Below are 16,060 nucleotides of genomic sequence, written 5' to 3'. Positions count from 1 at the left end.
TAACGTTAGTTTGCTTTCATGAGGACGTTAGTTGTGATTTTATCTTCATTTAGCTAGCTAGCTAGCAAATGTTATTATTGGACAAGTCAGCGTCCTTACGGTGCGTTGGTTATCAATAGCTGATACACTAACTGATACATAATATACGTTGGAAAATTCAGCCTCCTAAGATGAGTGCGTATCATTGAGGTAGCTATGGTAACAAACAACAACGTGTGGAAAGTGCGGTCACATCACAGCCAATTGACAGTTCCACGGTCAGACAGTTTGGGTGAACTTTTGTAGTGGGGAAAATGAGAAAAGAAAGTTCTAATATACATTTAAATGACTGAATTATAAAAAAATAAGCACATTTGTTTTGTTGTTTCCTAAAGACAAATGGGCAAGTGTCACATTCAACCACCATGTTACTCTAAATTTTTAAAGTTATTTTCAGTTTCAGCGTGGAGATGAGTGGCCTATTCTAGATTGCCAGTGGTGATTTGACACACAGTACGTGGACTTAAGCTCTATCTCTCTCCGTCTCTCACACCTTCTCCGAAAGGAAGGGATAAAGAGAGTGAGAGAGAGGTTGAACTGTCAGTGAGAAACAAGGGGCATGATGGCTTCGTTCTTTAGTGGTGACAGACTTCATCTCTCATTGGACAATGTGTGCTGGCATTAGGAGCCTATATAATGGCAATCCTCCTTGCTTCAGTGTAAGGCACATAGTGTGAGACGCCCATACAGTAAGACAACGAATGGCTTTCACACACAGCGCTTTAAACAGCTGCCGGCATAAGGACGATTGATTTCCAAATGAAAACATGTACTCAGCAGGTTAGACACTTCTTTACATTATTGCCATTTGGCAGACGTTCTTATCCAGAGCAACGTACAGTTGATTAGACTAAGCAGGAGACAATCCTCCCCTGGAGCAATGCAAGGATTAAGGGACTTGCTCAAGGGCCCAGCGGCTGTGCGGATCTTATTGTGTCTACACCGGGATTAGAACCACCGACCTTGCGTGTCCCAGTCTTTTACCTTAACCACTACGCTACGGGCCGCCCATCAATATGTGACCTGCTTTTAATCAGAGAAGTGAACAGCCTGTGGAGTTAACGTTGGTCTTAGTCAGCAATGTGTCAAGTCTGTTAGTGAGCTTCTAACGTTGATCTGCGAGTCCATCTATCACAGCTCAGTCGGACAACTCACGATCAATTAAGCAATATTCATTGAGTTTGGCATTGGCTCTGCCTCTTAACACTCCCTGTTGTAAGCCCGCGGAAACAGGGAGTGGCTATGAAAAGTGGCAATAGCATGCAATATGGCAGCATTCCAAAAGCAGGCAGTGCAGCAGAAAGAGCCAGGCAGTGCAATGGCTTTAGCATGCAGAATGAACCAGGCAGCGCTATAGCTTTAGCATGCAGAATGAGCCAGGCAGCGCTATAGCTTTAGCATGCAGAATGAACCAGGCAGCGCAATAGCTTTAGCATGTAGAATGAACCAGGCAACAGGGCAGCTTTGTATGATTGCATCAGGGTAGGGGGCAACACTGGCTCAGGAGGGTAAGAGCAGTCATCTGGCAGTCGGAGGGTTGCAGGTTCGATCCCGCCCTGGGTGTGTCGAACTGTCCCTGAACAAGACACCTAACCCCCCAACACCCGATTGGTCCTGACGAGCTGGTCGGTACCTTGCATAGCAGCCAATCGCTGCTGGTGTGTGAGAGTGTGTATGAATGGGTGAATGAGCCGCATAAATTGTACAGGACTTTGGATAAAGGCGCTATATAAATGCCAACCATTTACGATTTAGATGTGGCAAGAGTGAGCAGCGAGCAATATCATGGAACAAACAAGGTAGCACTTGTACGTATGAAATTGGATATCACTGTATTAGGTTTCCTAAAATTACAAATATCACAAAACTTCATCAGGTGTTACTGAGCGAATTTGTCAGGTGACAAGTCATTTCACCAATCCTGTCTACCAGCAGATGGCAGTCCTGCCTGTGGTATTTGTGTTGTGTTTCTATTATCACTCCCATTCAGTGATATGTGAAATGAAAGAAAAGGGCTGAGTAACAGGTAATTAGTACAGTTACTATAGAAACCATTAGCATTATTTCTGTTCTCATAGTTGGGTCATTTCAAGGGCAGCAATGGAATATTGTTTTATGAAATTGAAAGCCAGTGACATCCCAAATACGAAGAGTCCATATTTTGTCAGTGACTAATTATTTACCTTAATACACCCAACAAAACATAGTATGAGAGATGCTTGGCTACATCGGTGAAGGTTTAGATTTCATTTCAACGCTTTAATTTTGCATACCTTATTCTACTAGTCAGCAGCTTCATGAGATCGCTAGCTGTTGAATGAGGTGTGCATTGGTAGAATTGGACTGAAAAAACCTACTGGATGGTAGATCTCCAGGAACAGGGTTGAACACGCCTGGTATAATGCTCTCATTCGCAGCCCTGTCTGGCTGTGGTTACCAGGCCTTGTCAGTGGCGCCCCCTCCTGGCCACAGTCTGCAGGGTCTGTCCACAGTCTGGCAAAGCAGCTATGTGACTCACACCCCGGTGTTTCAAGGGGTTAAGGACTTACCCGCCAACTTTCAGTAATGTTTGTAATTATAATAGCACTTATATATAGTAGTTGGTAAGTCGATGTATTCTTCAAGGGTTCAAATTGTATCAATGTGGTCACACTAGGACTCCCCTCTAGGGTCCTCATCGCACTTGTCCCTGTGTTCGATTTGCACTTCATTGTACATCGCTCTGGATAAGAGCGTCTGCTGAATGCCCGTAATGTAATATGTATTAAATCATTATGTTTTTTTTCCCCTTAACCTTTACTCTAAAATCTCACTTCGTGAAATACACCCCAGGTGTGGTATAAAGACGTGATTAAACGAGGCAGAGTGGATTCCCAGGGCACTGAGGGTCAGGGCTAGGATCGACCGAAATCATGGTATTTAGCAAAACATAAGTGTTCGACTGTATAGTGGCATCACAGGTAATAGCAATGTGGATGAAGAACATATTCCAAAGACAAGTCCAACGGAATTTATTTTCTTAGAGACAATGAGGCATGGAGTGCAAGTTTGATTATTTTAATGCTGACAATATTCAACTCTCCAATAAGTTTTTTTTGGAGTACAGGAGTAAAAATGGCAGTTGAATGCAGGTAAATACAACAATTCTTCAACATGGGTAAGGTACAGTGGAATATACAAGCAAGGGGTTTCATTGACCTCATCTATATCTAAAGCACCGAGCTTGACCTGCCCATCAGTACAATCCTACGGAACGTCCGAGTGACTTGATCACAGTAACCGTTCCCCTCGCAGTCATCCGATGACACCGACAATCAGGACATTTTGTAGTGTTAAAATGCTAATGGACCATGCTCCATTTTTAGGAAAAACTCACAATAAGAAGACTGCTCAGCTTTCAGAGAAGTCATGGGTTTGGGAAGCCATTAACCCTGTTCTACAGCATGGAGAATTACTTGGCACGGATAGGCCAAATGTACATTTACACACAATGTCCATACAAACCACTCAAGAAGCTACTTCTCCGGTGCCAAGGATATGCCAGCCTATTTTTGTAATTATAATTTTGGTAATACATTAATGTGAAATACAACGAAACGCCTGTGGGATAAAGTGTCAAAAGTCTAGGGTAGAATTACACTTTCCACATTCCCTGGTTAGTATATGTCTAACCCCATAATGGCAATTGTTTACCCAGGAAGGTGCCACCAAACTTTATTTTAAATCTCTACAAAAATATACACAACATATTTTAAGTCTGCAGCCAAATTGGTTGAAACCTGTGGCTCCGAAGGAGGGGAAACCGATCTTCACTCTTGCATAACAGTAAGTAGATTTGTTTCAGAATCAACGCGAGAAAGAGAATGGAGCAGAATCAAAGGAGACTGTCGATTGTCATTCCTGGACAAAAAACATTCAACTTAAGGAAGAGGTAAAAGTAAAAAAACAGGGCAAGCCTTTTTGTGATGTCAAGTGATGCTCTATAACCTTTAACCCAAGTACCAAAATAGTTTGGAACTGCAAAACGGATGGGTGCACAGGTGAATGACCCATTTTATACTTTTCAGTCTGCGACCCGGGACCTCTCCAGTGCCCCCCCCAGACAATGGAGCGGCATTTCCCCTGGGGCTAACTCTTACCTTTGAAATGTCCGTGCAACATTCCTCTCTAATCCCCAGGCTCTTGTCCGGCTGGCGCTGCGTCATCATTAGAAGGCCAGAGCAGAAACGTGGAGTTTAAGGGCTAGTGCGCTAACACGCTAACGAGGTTAAGTTAAGCCACTTAACTCTGACGGCAACCCGAGGGGGACGGGGACCTTGCAAGTTGACGTAAACTTAAAATGAACACATCTCCTGTCAATCACCCAATTTTCAGTGTTTTTTTGCACCAAGGCAACACAAGCAAAGACAAGATGACATACATATGTATAGGGCACATCTACTTAACCCTGCCGTATATGATCTCATTCTCACGGTCTTATTTTTGTGGGGGAGATGGTGTAAATTAAAACAATATCTCATTGTCACAAATGTATCTTTTGTAACCATTTTCTTGTGTATACTCAATATTTATTTAAATACATTTGATCAAATAAATAATCCTTGAACTTTTGCAAGATGTATACCACAGAGGATTAAAAAAATTTAGAAAACGATTATCACTACGAAAACAATTTTTCGTGGTGATAATAGTTCAGAATCTTTTGCAGAAAATCCTTCCATAATACAATGTCAGATTTAGATTCCAAAGCCAAGTGGGGGTTTCATTGAAACGATATATACACTGCATATTTAAATATAAAAATAATTATACACACTGCGGTCCTGCCAGGGGCAGGCTGTGGAAGGCTACTTGAAAGTGTCGCAGGCTCTCCTGAAGGAGTGAACTTCAAAAGTGTAAATTTGCAATTTACAGCTGCTATTTAAAACAAGAGACACTTCAACCTCACATTAAAACATTCTCACGCAAAATGAAAATAAAGATCAAGTCAGAGTTCATATGACTGTACAAAGCAGCTGTACGTAAAATCTGCCTGACACTGATAACCATATACAGTGCATTTACAAATATACAAAATCATGGTTTTTGTTTTACTGTTAGAAAACTATTCTTTTTTTTTTTTTTTTGCTGAAATACAACAGCACATTTTCCTTTGGGTGTGTGTCAATGTCTGAACTGCAAATCTGAACACTACTGGAGCGCGTGCATGCGTGTCTTTCGTCACGTTACCCTGCTTTGGGGGGCAGACTCGGTTGTGGACGATTTCAAACGGGAAGCAGCATCTGCCAGGCAAGCCGTGCTGAAACCTGGCCGTTTTCCTGGAGACGCTCCCGCCTCGGAAAGCTGGAGAACGCTGTGGCCAGACGGGGGTCCCAGTGAGGGCGAGCGAGGGAGGGGCGGGGGGCGGGGGTGACCCCTCTGTTTTTTTTAGCAGCACGCCCCTCCCCTCCCCTCTTCTCTTCCTGCAGAATGGAGCCCCCGCTCCATCACCTGGTTCTCAGATCCCATTGGCGCTCATCTTGCTTTTCTGGGACACCTCAGTACCTTTGACCTAACGGGGGGGGGGGGGGGGGAGAAACGCCCCGGGAAGATGGTAAGGCCAGTGATTTTGCTCACATCACATTTATACCGTATATTAGGTGCTAAGGTGAGAAATGGTATATGCCATAATCCAAGCAGGCCGCACTGACCAGGCCAAATGTCTTTTTGTCCTTTGGATCAGGACGAGCATGCCAGTCCCTTGGATTATTCTAGAAGGGCCACTTTCACTATGGTGTAAGTGCATTTATAGCTATGTTCTATGTTGGAGTCAGATGGACCCCACAGAGTGATTTATGTCAGTGTTTGACTTAAAATAATTTTTTTAAGTCAAAAAAAGCATACCATATTTTAGCCAGTAAATACACTATAGGCCTGTAGCCTAGTGGTTAAGATCCGCACAGCTGTTGGGCCCTTGTGCAAGGCCCTTAACCCCACATTGCTCCAGGGGTTTGTACCCTGCTTATATTAATCAATGAATCGATGCTATGGATAAAAGCGTCAGCTAAATAGCATGTAATATAATGTACAGTAATAAATGTGCCATTCTCAGGAGAAGCTTCAGTTTACACTTACTTGTATTACTTTTTCCGCTGTTGGTGGTGTTTCTGGAATAACCTTGCTGGGCTTATCCTCAATGCTTTCCTCCTTGAACATAGACAGAAGATGCATTACATACATTCTAAAGATGATGCATACAAGAAATCAAAGTTAAACATGACAGGAAATGTGGATGTTTATTTATTTTTTAATTTTTTAAATAAGCTACTATAAATATCCATGGTGAATGCTCGAAGCATCAGGCACCAAATATAAATATCTTGAGCTTTTGGAAATTATTTCCCATAAGTGTTCCAGAACTGGAAATCAAATTTCCTCATTTTCATAATACACATTAAAACAGTGCTGGGTTTTCCAAACATCTGAGGGATCTTGAACAGACAGTCACATATCTGATCAATTATTTCCCCGGCATCTTTAAAAAATAATTACCACTCAACACCCCCACCCCCCCCCCACCCCAGCCTGCAATCTCGCCTAGGGCAATGGTTCAAAACAAGCTTTTATCACCAAGGCTAGCCTGTGCCTGGAAAAATGCTCGGTGATGTCTTTAAAGGCATACTAATGCAAGATTCCTAGCCTTGCTGTGGTCCTGTGTTTACAATCCAGGTCTCCTCTGTCCTCAACCCCGCTCCCTCACCTCCACTGAGCCCAAGAAACATCCTTGAACGCAGGGCAGCTAAAGGTAACAGTATTCACAAGTCCAACAGGAAAAGGTTGACTCTTTTGAATGCAAGTGCTTCCTAGCCTCCGCCATAGCAACAGCTAACGAACGACAAACTCTGCGCTGAAACCTAATCCCAGGCTCTGTAGCCACACCCACCCCTGCCGATGCAGAAAAGAGTCGCGCCTAGAAACGTCCCGGACATATGTTAGAAGAATAAATATAGAAATGGTGGCACTGATTCGGCAAATGTGCGCAAATACAGAGATTCCCGATGCGTCATACATATGACTGAGCATGGTTATTTTATTACATTTTCAAGCTAAAAATCCTCCATAATCTTTAAGTGGGTCTGCAGCGGTAAAATGGATTAAATAATCACTTAAAGAGATTACTCAAGTAAACACAAGGACAACTCGGTCTGTAAACAACGGTAAGAGAAAATCGTAAAAATATCCAGCCCCTACTTTGAAGAAGTGGCCACTCACCTTTCTGTCATTTATGACGGGGGCAGAATCCACAAGCTCATTCAAAGAGGCTGATGCAGGTGTTGCTTTGGCCTCTGTGCTTTCAGCTGGAGGGGTGACTTTCTACAACACGGAAACACACAGACCTCGCATCAGACTGAAAGCCATCGCATGACCTCAGACCCTTTCCGTTTTCCACTCTGGCACCTCGTAGAATCTGTAGGTCAGCGCGTTCGCGTATCTTATCACGGCAGACATCCACATAACGAAGTGAACTTTTAGGAACAATATAATTATATGTTGGCATATTATATGTGGTCAGCATATTACTATTAATGACTTTATATTATCAGTTGCATGAGTTGACCAGGTTCACCAGGGAGAGTTATGGTATCAGCAGTTTTTGGGATCCATCAAAGCAGCTAGTTGTTATCTGAAAACTTGAGAAAGTTCCCTTGTCAACTCAAAACCGTTACTGTTACTCAATTTCCAGCAAAGCCAAACGCCTCAGAAACAATGTCAGTACCAGGTCACACTGAAACAAGCGGCTTATGAGAGGAGGCAGAGACTGGCGTCACCGGTAGTACTGGTGGAGTCGGCGTACCTCCAGTTTGGGCACTGGGGGGATGATGGGGGCTTTGGGGGTCAGGTCCGTGAGGTACATGGCCCGGGACAACAGGAGGAGGGACGGGGGCACGTTCTCCTTCAGATGCAGATCCAGCCACTGTCACAGGAGAGGTCAAAGGTCAGCACAGCTCGTCTTTAAATAAATCCTCGGGACAAAGGTTCGAATTAACTTCGTATCTCACCCCGCAGAACTTTACGATGTCTAAAATGAGATGCGAGGCGTACACGGACGTGCAGCGGGGTACTGCGGGCGTTGTTACGGTGGACGGTGTTAACGCGGTACCTGCTGGAGCTGCTGCCGCAGCTGGTCGGTGGTCAGGCCCAGAGACCTCATACCCCGGCTCCTGCAGGCTGCCTGCAGCTCCGACACACTCATGGCGGGCACACCCTCGGTAGCTATCATCTGCACACACACACACACACACACACACACACACACACACACACACACAGGTTACACAACTGCGATATCTCCACAAGCACACTGCACACACGAACAATCGGAAAAAGAATGCATTCCAGAGCCGCAGCCTGGGTCTTGGGACACAGAGTTTTAGTAGGTTCAGTGCAGGCAGTGGGAAGTAAACCATTTCCTTAATGTTTTAGTTTCACTCCAAACAAAAATGGGGAACATTTCCCACGCTTGTAATTTGTGAAGAAACAAAACTGAATACCTTGATTAGCAAGATCAAGTAAGTCATTTTAAAATGACACGCATGCATTTATGGTTAATTTAAGACTCCTGCTTAATTATGAATGGTAAATGGTATTTATATATCGCCTTTATCCAAAGGGCTGTACAATTTGTGCTTCTCATTCACCCATTGACACACAAACTCACACACCAACAGTGATTGGCTGCTATGCAAGGCGCCGAACAGCTCGTCAGGAGCATTTGGGGGTTAGGCGTCTTTGCTCAGGGACAATTCGACACGCCCAGGGCGGGATCGAACCGGCAACACTCCGACTGCCAGACGACCGCTCTTACCCTCCTGAGCCAATGTCGCCCCCCGCCCCGTTCAACAAGGGTACCTTAACAGTTTCACAAAATGGAAGCTTCTCTCTCGCTCACCTCGTCATCGGCCTTAATGGTGCGCAGCTGCAGCATGAGCTGGAACCTCAGCAGGTTGTTGGTGCCGATGGGCTGCAGCTCCAGCAGCTTGCACAGGGCCACCAGCTGGGGGCGCTCCAGGTGCTCCAGCGTCAGCTCGTCCTCAAACAGCTTGGAGAACTTCACGATGTCCTTGGTGGTGGGCTGCTCCCCGGTGTGACGCACCTACGGACATGTACACATCCCAGTCTTGACTCCAAACCTAAGTGAGGTCATCTCTCGCCAAGGCCGTCTGAAATACCTCACACTACGCTTTCATGTGTGTTTTATCTGTACTTCAGAGGTCTGCTGCAATGACTGTCTTTAGTTACCGCCTTGTTTTGTCTTTTTCCCCCCCGATACGGAGCACAAGACTGTACTACGTAAACTTCCTTGGCTTTTATCATTGCAGGCCGAGACCCTCGACCTTCCCTGCAAGCTGCTTCCACAACATCCATTTCTCCGTCGCTGCAAGTTAATGACTGACAGCTGGCAGATAACCTGACACCATCCTGTCTATGGGCCAAGATACATCACGCGAACAAGACACCATCCGTGTGTGTACGTTGTGTTCATTTATCCTCATTCAAAACAAACCTGGTGGCACAAGGAAAACAGAAAAGGGTGGAGGTACACCTCAAAGATGTTTGTGGGAATCTGCAGTTTTTGGGACCCATCAAAACACCTAGATTTTATGAGGAGTGAGAGAGACTGAGGGGATGATGGGGGGCCTTGGGTGTCCGGTCCGTGAGGTACATGGCGCGAGTGATATACCTGCTGCACGTAGGTGGAGAACTTCTGCGTCTCGCTTTCGGTCTGGGCCTTGTTCCTCCTGGCCATCTCGGCGATGGTCTCCTGCAGGAACTTGGCCAGCTCCAGTTTGGCTGCCAGACCTTTCTTCTGCTTCTCCGCCTGCAGAGAGAGAGAGAGGGCAGGAAGGCATGTGAGCGGCCTGTTCTCACCACGGGAACAGCCCCCTGCAAGGGTTCCCCAGCAGGGCAGGGACCTGCTAATGAGCGAGGCTAAAGGCTGCTGCATTTAAGATTCACTTGCAGCATGTAAATGGTAAATGGTCTGCATTTATATAACGCCTTTATCCAAAGCGCTGTACAATCGATGATTCTCACCCATTCATACACAGACTCACACACCGACGGCGATTGGCTGCCAGGCAAGGCCCCAACCAGCTCGTCAGAAGCATTTGGGGGTTAGGTGTCTTGCTCAGGGACACTTCGACACAGCCCGGGCGGGGGATCGAACCGGCAACCCTCCGACATCTGCCAGATGACTGCTCTTACTGCCTGAGCCATGTCGCCCCCTGACGTGTCACCCATCTGCCACTCTCAAAATCAAGGCAGTCCCAACTAAGTGACTGGATTAAGGATTATAAAATCACATCCTGTGTTGCTTTGAATCTGGTGGCGCTATTGACGTAATATCAACTGTGTGCTCGGTATGTTTTCCGAGAGGCCCCGTCAATTAAAACCCGAGACTTGCCCAGCAGGCGAGCACGAGGAAATATCGCGAAACCATTCGCCCGTTAAAAACATGGCTCACAGTACCAACACAGGACATCTGAGAGGACACATCATAATCCTTCCCACACGGGGGGGGGCTTTTCTCCTTAGTTGGTCATTTTTCAACACCCTCCCAAAAATGCCCAAAAAAGGGCATTTTCATCTTTGTGACCCCATTTTATGTCAGTGATCATCTAAATACATTCTCAAAATATTGTATCACTCAGTATGCTTATAAATAAGGAGCAAGCCTGCTTTTGAGTAATAAGTCAAATGTGTTTGACTTGTTGATGGGGGTTGGGTATTTGACAAAAACATCAATCAATGGACCTCAATCAATATATTAGTATGCAAGGTGTAATTATCGTGATTATTGTACTTCTCAACCTGTTGCGAGGAGAGGAAGAAGGTGACACCCCTAATATCCACTCAAAAACAAAACATTTTCAGTGAGAAAAAAATCTTCCATTGTGTCTGAGTTGCTGTAATTTTGATTTAGTAATACATAGAGTAATTGCGACTCTTTGAAAACTAACCCCAAAGGGCTAACTTTCAGAGGCATTTTATTTTGGTTATGTCATTTTCAAGCTTGTGTTAAGAAAAGGGGTGATACTTAAGGGGTTAAAGGCTACCAATGTTCATTACACTCATTACACAGATTACTTAGTTCAGTAATGCTTGCTGCCAATAAATACACAATTCTGCCAATATTATCAAAGCATATCTGGGCATTTAAGAAGGCCTTGAATTAATCCATAGACCATGACACCCGTGACTATGGCAGGTAACGAAGATCAACACACAGCTCACTATCAATCAAAATACTTCCGTAAAAAAAAAATCTGTTTTTTCCCCAACCGAATGTGCCATTCAAACAAATGTAATTTAGACTTGCCTTCTTGCTCTCCGTTTCGAAGGTGGACGGGAGCATTTGAGGAAAGAGCTTTAGAAAGACGGGCAGCAGGAACTCCATGAAGGGCACGATGATGAAGACCATGAAGGGAACGAGCCGGAACAGGTCAGCACAGGTCCGCAAGAGCTAAGGAGGACACCGCGCGATTAGGGTCATGAACGTACACCAGCAGAGGGTTAAATGGTAAATGGCAGGCGTTTATATAGCGCCTTTATCCAAAGCGCTGTGCAATGGATGCTTCTCCATTCACCCATTCATACACACACTCGCACGCCGACGGCGATTGGCCGCCATGCAAGGCCCCGACCAGCTCGTCAGGAGCATTTGGGGGTTAGGTGTCTTGCTCAGGCGATACTTCGACACAGCCCGGGCGGGGGATCGAACCGGCAACCCTCTGACTGCCTGACGACTGCTCTTACTGCCTGAGCCAATGAGACGACTGCTCTTACTGCCTGAGCCAATGAGACGACTGCTCTTACTGCCTGAGCCAATGAGACGACTGCTCTTACTGCCTGAGCCATGTCGCCCCACATGACTAATTAATTACTGAAATGTATAGCTAGGCAATCGATCAGTCATTTTCTCTCCAAACTCAATCAATAGACCATTCAGCTAGCCTGCAATACAGAAAAAAGCCTAAAATATCATTCCCATTTATTTCCCCATTTATTTATTAATTAACACAGGTTCTACATTTAGGGCGCAAAACTGAGGTTTGACAGGATGCTGCAGAAGCCCAGAAGTTTTCCCAGTTAATTCATGTGGGTCAGAGCTGTATTCAAGGTAAGCCGGCTGATCTGGGATCAGCCCTCCCCGTCCCTATCCTAACCTTATCCAAAAGACTTATCCTAGATCAGCACTTCTGATCAGATGTAGTTTCAAATGGTATTTACTTCCTTTCTGTGATCTATTGATCCTGCCTAGTGCATTTGAGCCTGCGAGGAGGTGCAACTGGGCGGGGTTTGCACTTTCGGAATCATTTCATTTGTTCCAATATACCCGGCAAGCTTAGTGAAATGCAGAAAAAATATTTGAATCCAAAGCAAATGCTATTTCAACCCAGGTCTGCTCCTGGTCTAGCATGCCCCTGAGAACAATAAATAACAGCTTTGTGCTTGCGCGGGCAGCAGAGGAGATTGGCAATACAAACAACGTATAACCAGACAATCTAACGCAGAGCACAAACGGTCAGTAAATGAGCCCTACCCTTCTCCTCTCTCTCCTGGTGAGCACCTGGCCGTGCAGGAGACGCCACACCATCCTGCCAGCGATGTTGGTGTCGATCCCCAGAAGGCGAAATCCATTGTAGTAGTGTTTCAGCTCCTCCACCACCCTCTGTCCCAGCGACTTCCTGGCAACCAGTTTATCTGGTACCTTGGGAGCGGGTGCGGGGGCAGGCGGGGGAGGAGGGGATGCGGACGCGGTAGCGGTAGCGTCCCTCTTTGCGGTGTCATCTTCCTCAGACTTCTCCTTCGCATCCTGGAGCCATCGACAGGAAGTGTGCAACGATTGTGCGGGTATGCAGCTGGACCTGACGTCTCTGATGCGGGTCAGAGCACTGCGCCTCGCGGACAGAGAGCGGCTAGCGAACTCATGGTGGTAGCGGATATAGGCTGTTGATGGCACAGAGCAGCAGCACTGTCTTTTTGAGAGCAAGTAGGATCCCCTGAAATCACAAATCAATCGTAAATTTCTGCAAAGTTATCCTACATCACAAAGCATTTAGTTATTGGAAGCTTTGTATATTTAATGGATAATATGGGGTACCGTAAGCAGTTAAGGTTATGCAGTGTACAGTAATAAATGTGTTAAAAGGACAAGCTGTTACAATTGACCATTTTTAAGTGCCTGAAATTTCACAAATTGTTTGCTCATCTATGCTCTGTAACTTTTTTTTATTTTTATTATTGTTTTTTTTTTTACTTTGTGCCATTTCCTTTAAGTTTGGAAACGACATACAAGATTTTCATTGTAAGTGCTTGCACTGAGTTATACCACTGACAGATTCCTAAGCTTTTCCAGTTTCCACAATGAGAAGGATTGTTTTTACCTTGACCGTGTAACTGCAAACAGCACCTGAGAACTGAACACTGCCATGTTCATCTTCTGAAATAAGACCACAAAATAATACAATATTGAAACATTGCCAAAGGAACACAAATATATATCGCATTTGTAAACAGTCGGGAGGTGATTAACACGTTAATAAACCGTTAAAAGATATTTGTTGTAATACGTATAACACTAAAGACATGGTAAATGTACTCAAACCACAGACATGGCTATGTGACGGTTCTCACATTTTGCAAGCCAGTTTGTATGCTAACCTACCTAACGCTACTTTTCATCATGATCCAATCTATAAATCTGGGAGAAGCGTCATAAATCATAAATGTTATATTTTGCCAGTTTTGTTGGCAAGCTGTTGAGTTTGCTGAATCTACATACACAGCTGTCCAACTAAATACCTATACATCCAATAGCTACAACTGCAATGAAAAAATATAATAAAGCACATTGAATTGAATAACAGACAAAATGGCATACGCTTGACCAAATAACATCTTTTTCTTCATGGAACTGTCAGGGTGCATTTAAACTGTGTTAACATAGTCAGTAGCTAAGCACCAGCTAGGTCATCAACGAGGGACCGCCAGCTAGCTATATATAACGTTAGCTAGCGAATGAAAAGAGGCTCAAGTAAAGCAGATGATCTGCATGACACCTGCAGTTACACAAATCAATTTGCTGCAGTTACACGAAACAAAAGGCACCCAGTTATCTAACTTATCATAAGTACATTAAGTACCACTACAACAAATACACCGAATTAGATATCAAACAACCAAGCTGACCATCTAGAATAGTCGGTCAGCGGTGCGCGATCGGTTTGAACCAATGTTAGCAACATCACTGCTATTCCAGTGTAGCTAACGTTAGCTCGCCAACCAAATCACAAGTTAGTCTAGCTAGATACTTTGTCATTTGATCCCTTTTATGTAGCAGCAAAGAATGTGGCAACAGTCGCTTATCTAAGGTATTAGCCGATGTAGACTAACGTTATAGACCAAACTAGCTTGCTAACGATATACATTTCGATAGTTCTAGGTTAACTAGCTTGCTAGTACATTACGAGCTACCGTTAGCTACCAAGCTTGCTAAGTAGTAATATTGTGGCAAGGGATCTAAACTGGTCTAGCTTCCACCTTTAATATAAAGAATAAGACAAGTGATTGTACGTTACCTATGACAATTCCTTATGCTGAAAAGGCGTGTACTAATCGGTAAACTGCATTTGACTCGACGAACAAATGGGATGCCAGGTTAAAAAAATTGGCTTCTTTGGATGAACAGTCCTCTCCAGTTGCCAAACGTCCTATTCCAGCGATACAGGGCCGATTCTGTAGAAAATACTAAAATCCATTAAAAATGAGTAGCTGATCGGTATTACGGAGCAAGGGAGCAGAAAGCACGGCTGTTGTGCTAATAAACCCATTGACGAAAGGTTTATTAGCGATTTATTTGTCTTCCTTTAGCGAGCCGACAGCCCTCAGTTGGTACAGTTGGGCCTGTACTGTAGCAGGGAGGGAGGGTTATTGTCGGTCAAACAAACCTGCGCCTGACGCGCTGATCAGGCGAGTGTGGGAACGTCTTGAGTGACAAGGATAAACGCCAATAAGCACACCGAATGTGTTTACGCAATAAGTACGTAGACCAATCATATCTAAGGACATGATACCCGGGTGCGTGCCGTGCCGGTGAAGTTAGTACTACAAACATGACTCTGGCCACTAGATCCTGTTACTTCTGTTTGAGCATCTCAATCAATGAATCACTTGGTTTAATTTAGATATAACTCTCTATAGATATAACTTTCCACTCGGTTGTCCTTGGCCGCGCGACGTCTCTAGTTGACAATACATATTACATTACAATAGCCTACTATGTGATTAAGACAGCTACAAAGATCATAACATTTATATAACGCATTTTCAGACACTCAAAGTGCTTTACTGTTATAAGGGGGAAACTCGCGTCAAACGCTACTGATGTGTAGCACCCACCTGGGTGATGCATCACGGCAGCCATTTCTGCACCAGAACGCTCACCAGCTGAGATGTACTGGAGGCAGAGTTGGAGAGTCAGATAGGAATTAAGCCAGGACAACAGGAAATCCCCCTACGCTTTGCGACAAGTGCCATCGGATCTTTAATGATCACAGTTTAACAACTCATCTGAAAGACGGTGCCTCCTACAGCACAGTGTCCTCATCACTGTCCTGGGGCATTGGCGTTTATTTGAGTAGGAAGCTTGCCCCCTATTGGCCCACCAACACCACTTCCTGCAGCAACTTAGTTTTCTCAGGTCTCCCATCCAAGTACAAACAAAAGCCCACACCAGTTTAGCTGCTGGTATCAAATACATGCAACTGAATACATGCTGTATGAGTTACGTCTTGAATTAATACACACAATACTGAACACGGTGTTTGTGTTTTACTGAATTATACTTTTAAAAAGAGATTGTATGAAATGAATGTGCTAATATGTCCTCGTCTTGTTTTTGGCCCGTTATTCAATGCTGCCATTTCGAATCTTCGCCAACAGAGGGCATCCTTTACCTGAAATTCCAAGTTGGGCCAAT

At 44.6% G+C, this 16,060-nt stretch overlaps 2 protein-coding genes across 2 annotated transcripts in view; one reads left to right on the top strand and one right to left on the bottom strand.

Annotated features, from left to right (window-relative positions):
- nsd3 (nuclear receptor binding SET domain protein 3) overlaps positions 1-16,060 on the top strand; it is a 65,716-nt gene that overhangs the window by 17,049 nt on the left and 32,607 nt on the right. The window contains exons 3-4 of the mRNA XM_061259526.1: positions 9,399-9,547; positions 11,421-11,521. The gene's annotated coding sequence lies outside the window, so the exon portion shown is untranslated. The remainder of the gene's footprint in view (positions 1-9,398; positions 9,548-11,420; positions 11,522-16,060) is intronic.
- On the bottom strand, positions 3,035-15,023 carry LOC133140015 (LETM1 domain-containing protein LETM2, mitochondrial-like). The gene is made up of 11 exons (XM_061259527.1): positions 14,661-15,023; positions 13,467-13,522; positions 12,623-13,082; positions 11,399-11,542; positions 9,761-9,898; positions 8,969-9,172; positions 8,180-8,299; positions 7,874-7,993; positions 7,291-7,392; positions 6,154-6,225; positions 3,035-5,590 (listed from the first exon to the last, which is right to left on the bottom strand). Exons 2-11 carry the CDS (start codon positions 13,517-13,519, stop codon positions 5,537-5,539), a joined length of 1,467 nt encoding a protein of 488 aa, XP_061115511.1. The 5' UTR covers positions 13,520-13,522; positions 14,661-15,023; the 3' UTR covers positions 3,035-5,536.

Source organism: Conger conger, chromosome 11, assembly GCF_963514075.1.
Source record: "Conger conger chromosome 11, fConCon1.1, whole genome shotgun sequence".
NCBI lineage: Eukaryota > Metazoa > Chordata > Actinopteri > Anguilliformes > Congridae > Conger > Conger conger.
Note: the sequence above shows the minus strand (reverse complement) of the source record. Positions and strands in the feature narration are given on the sequence as shown.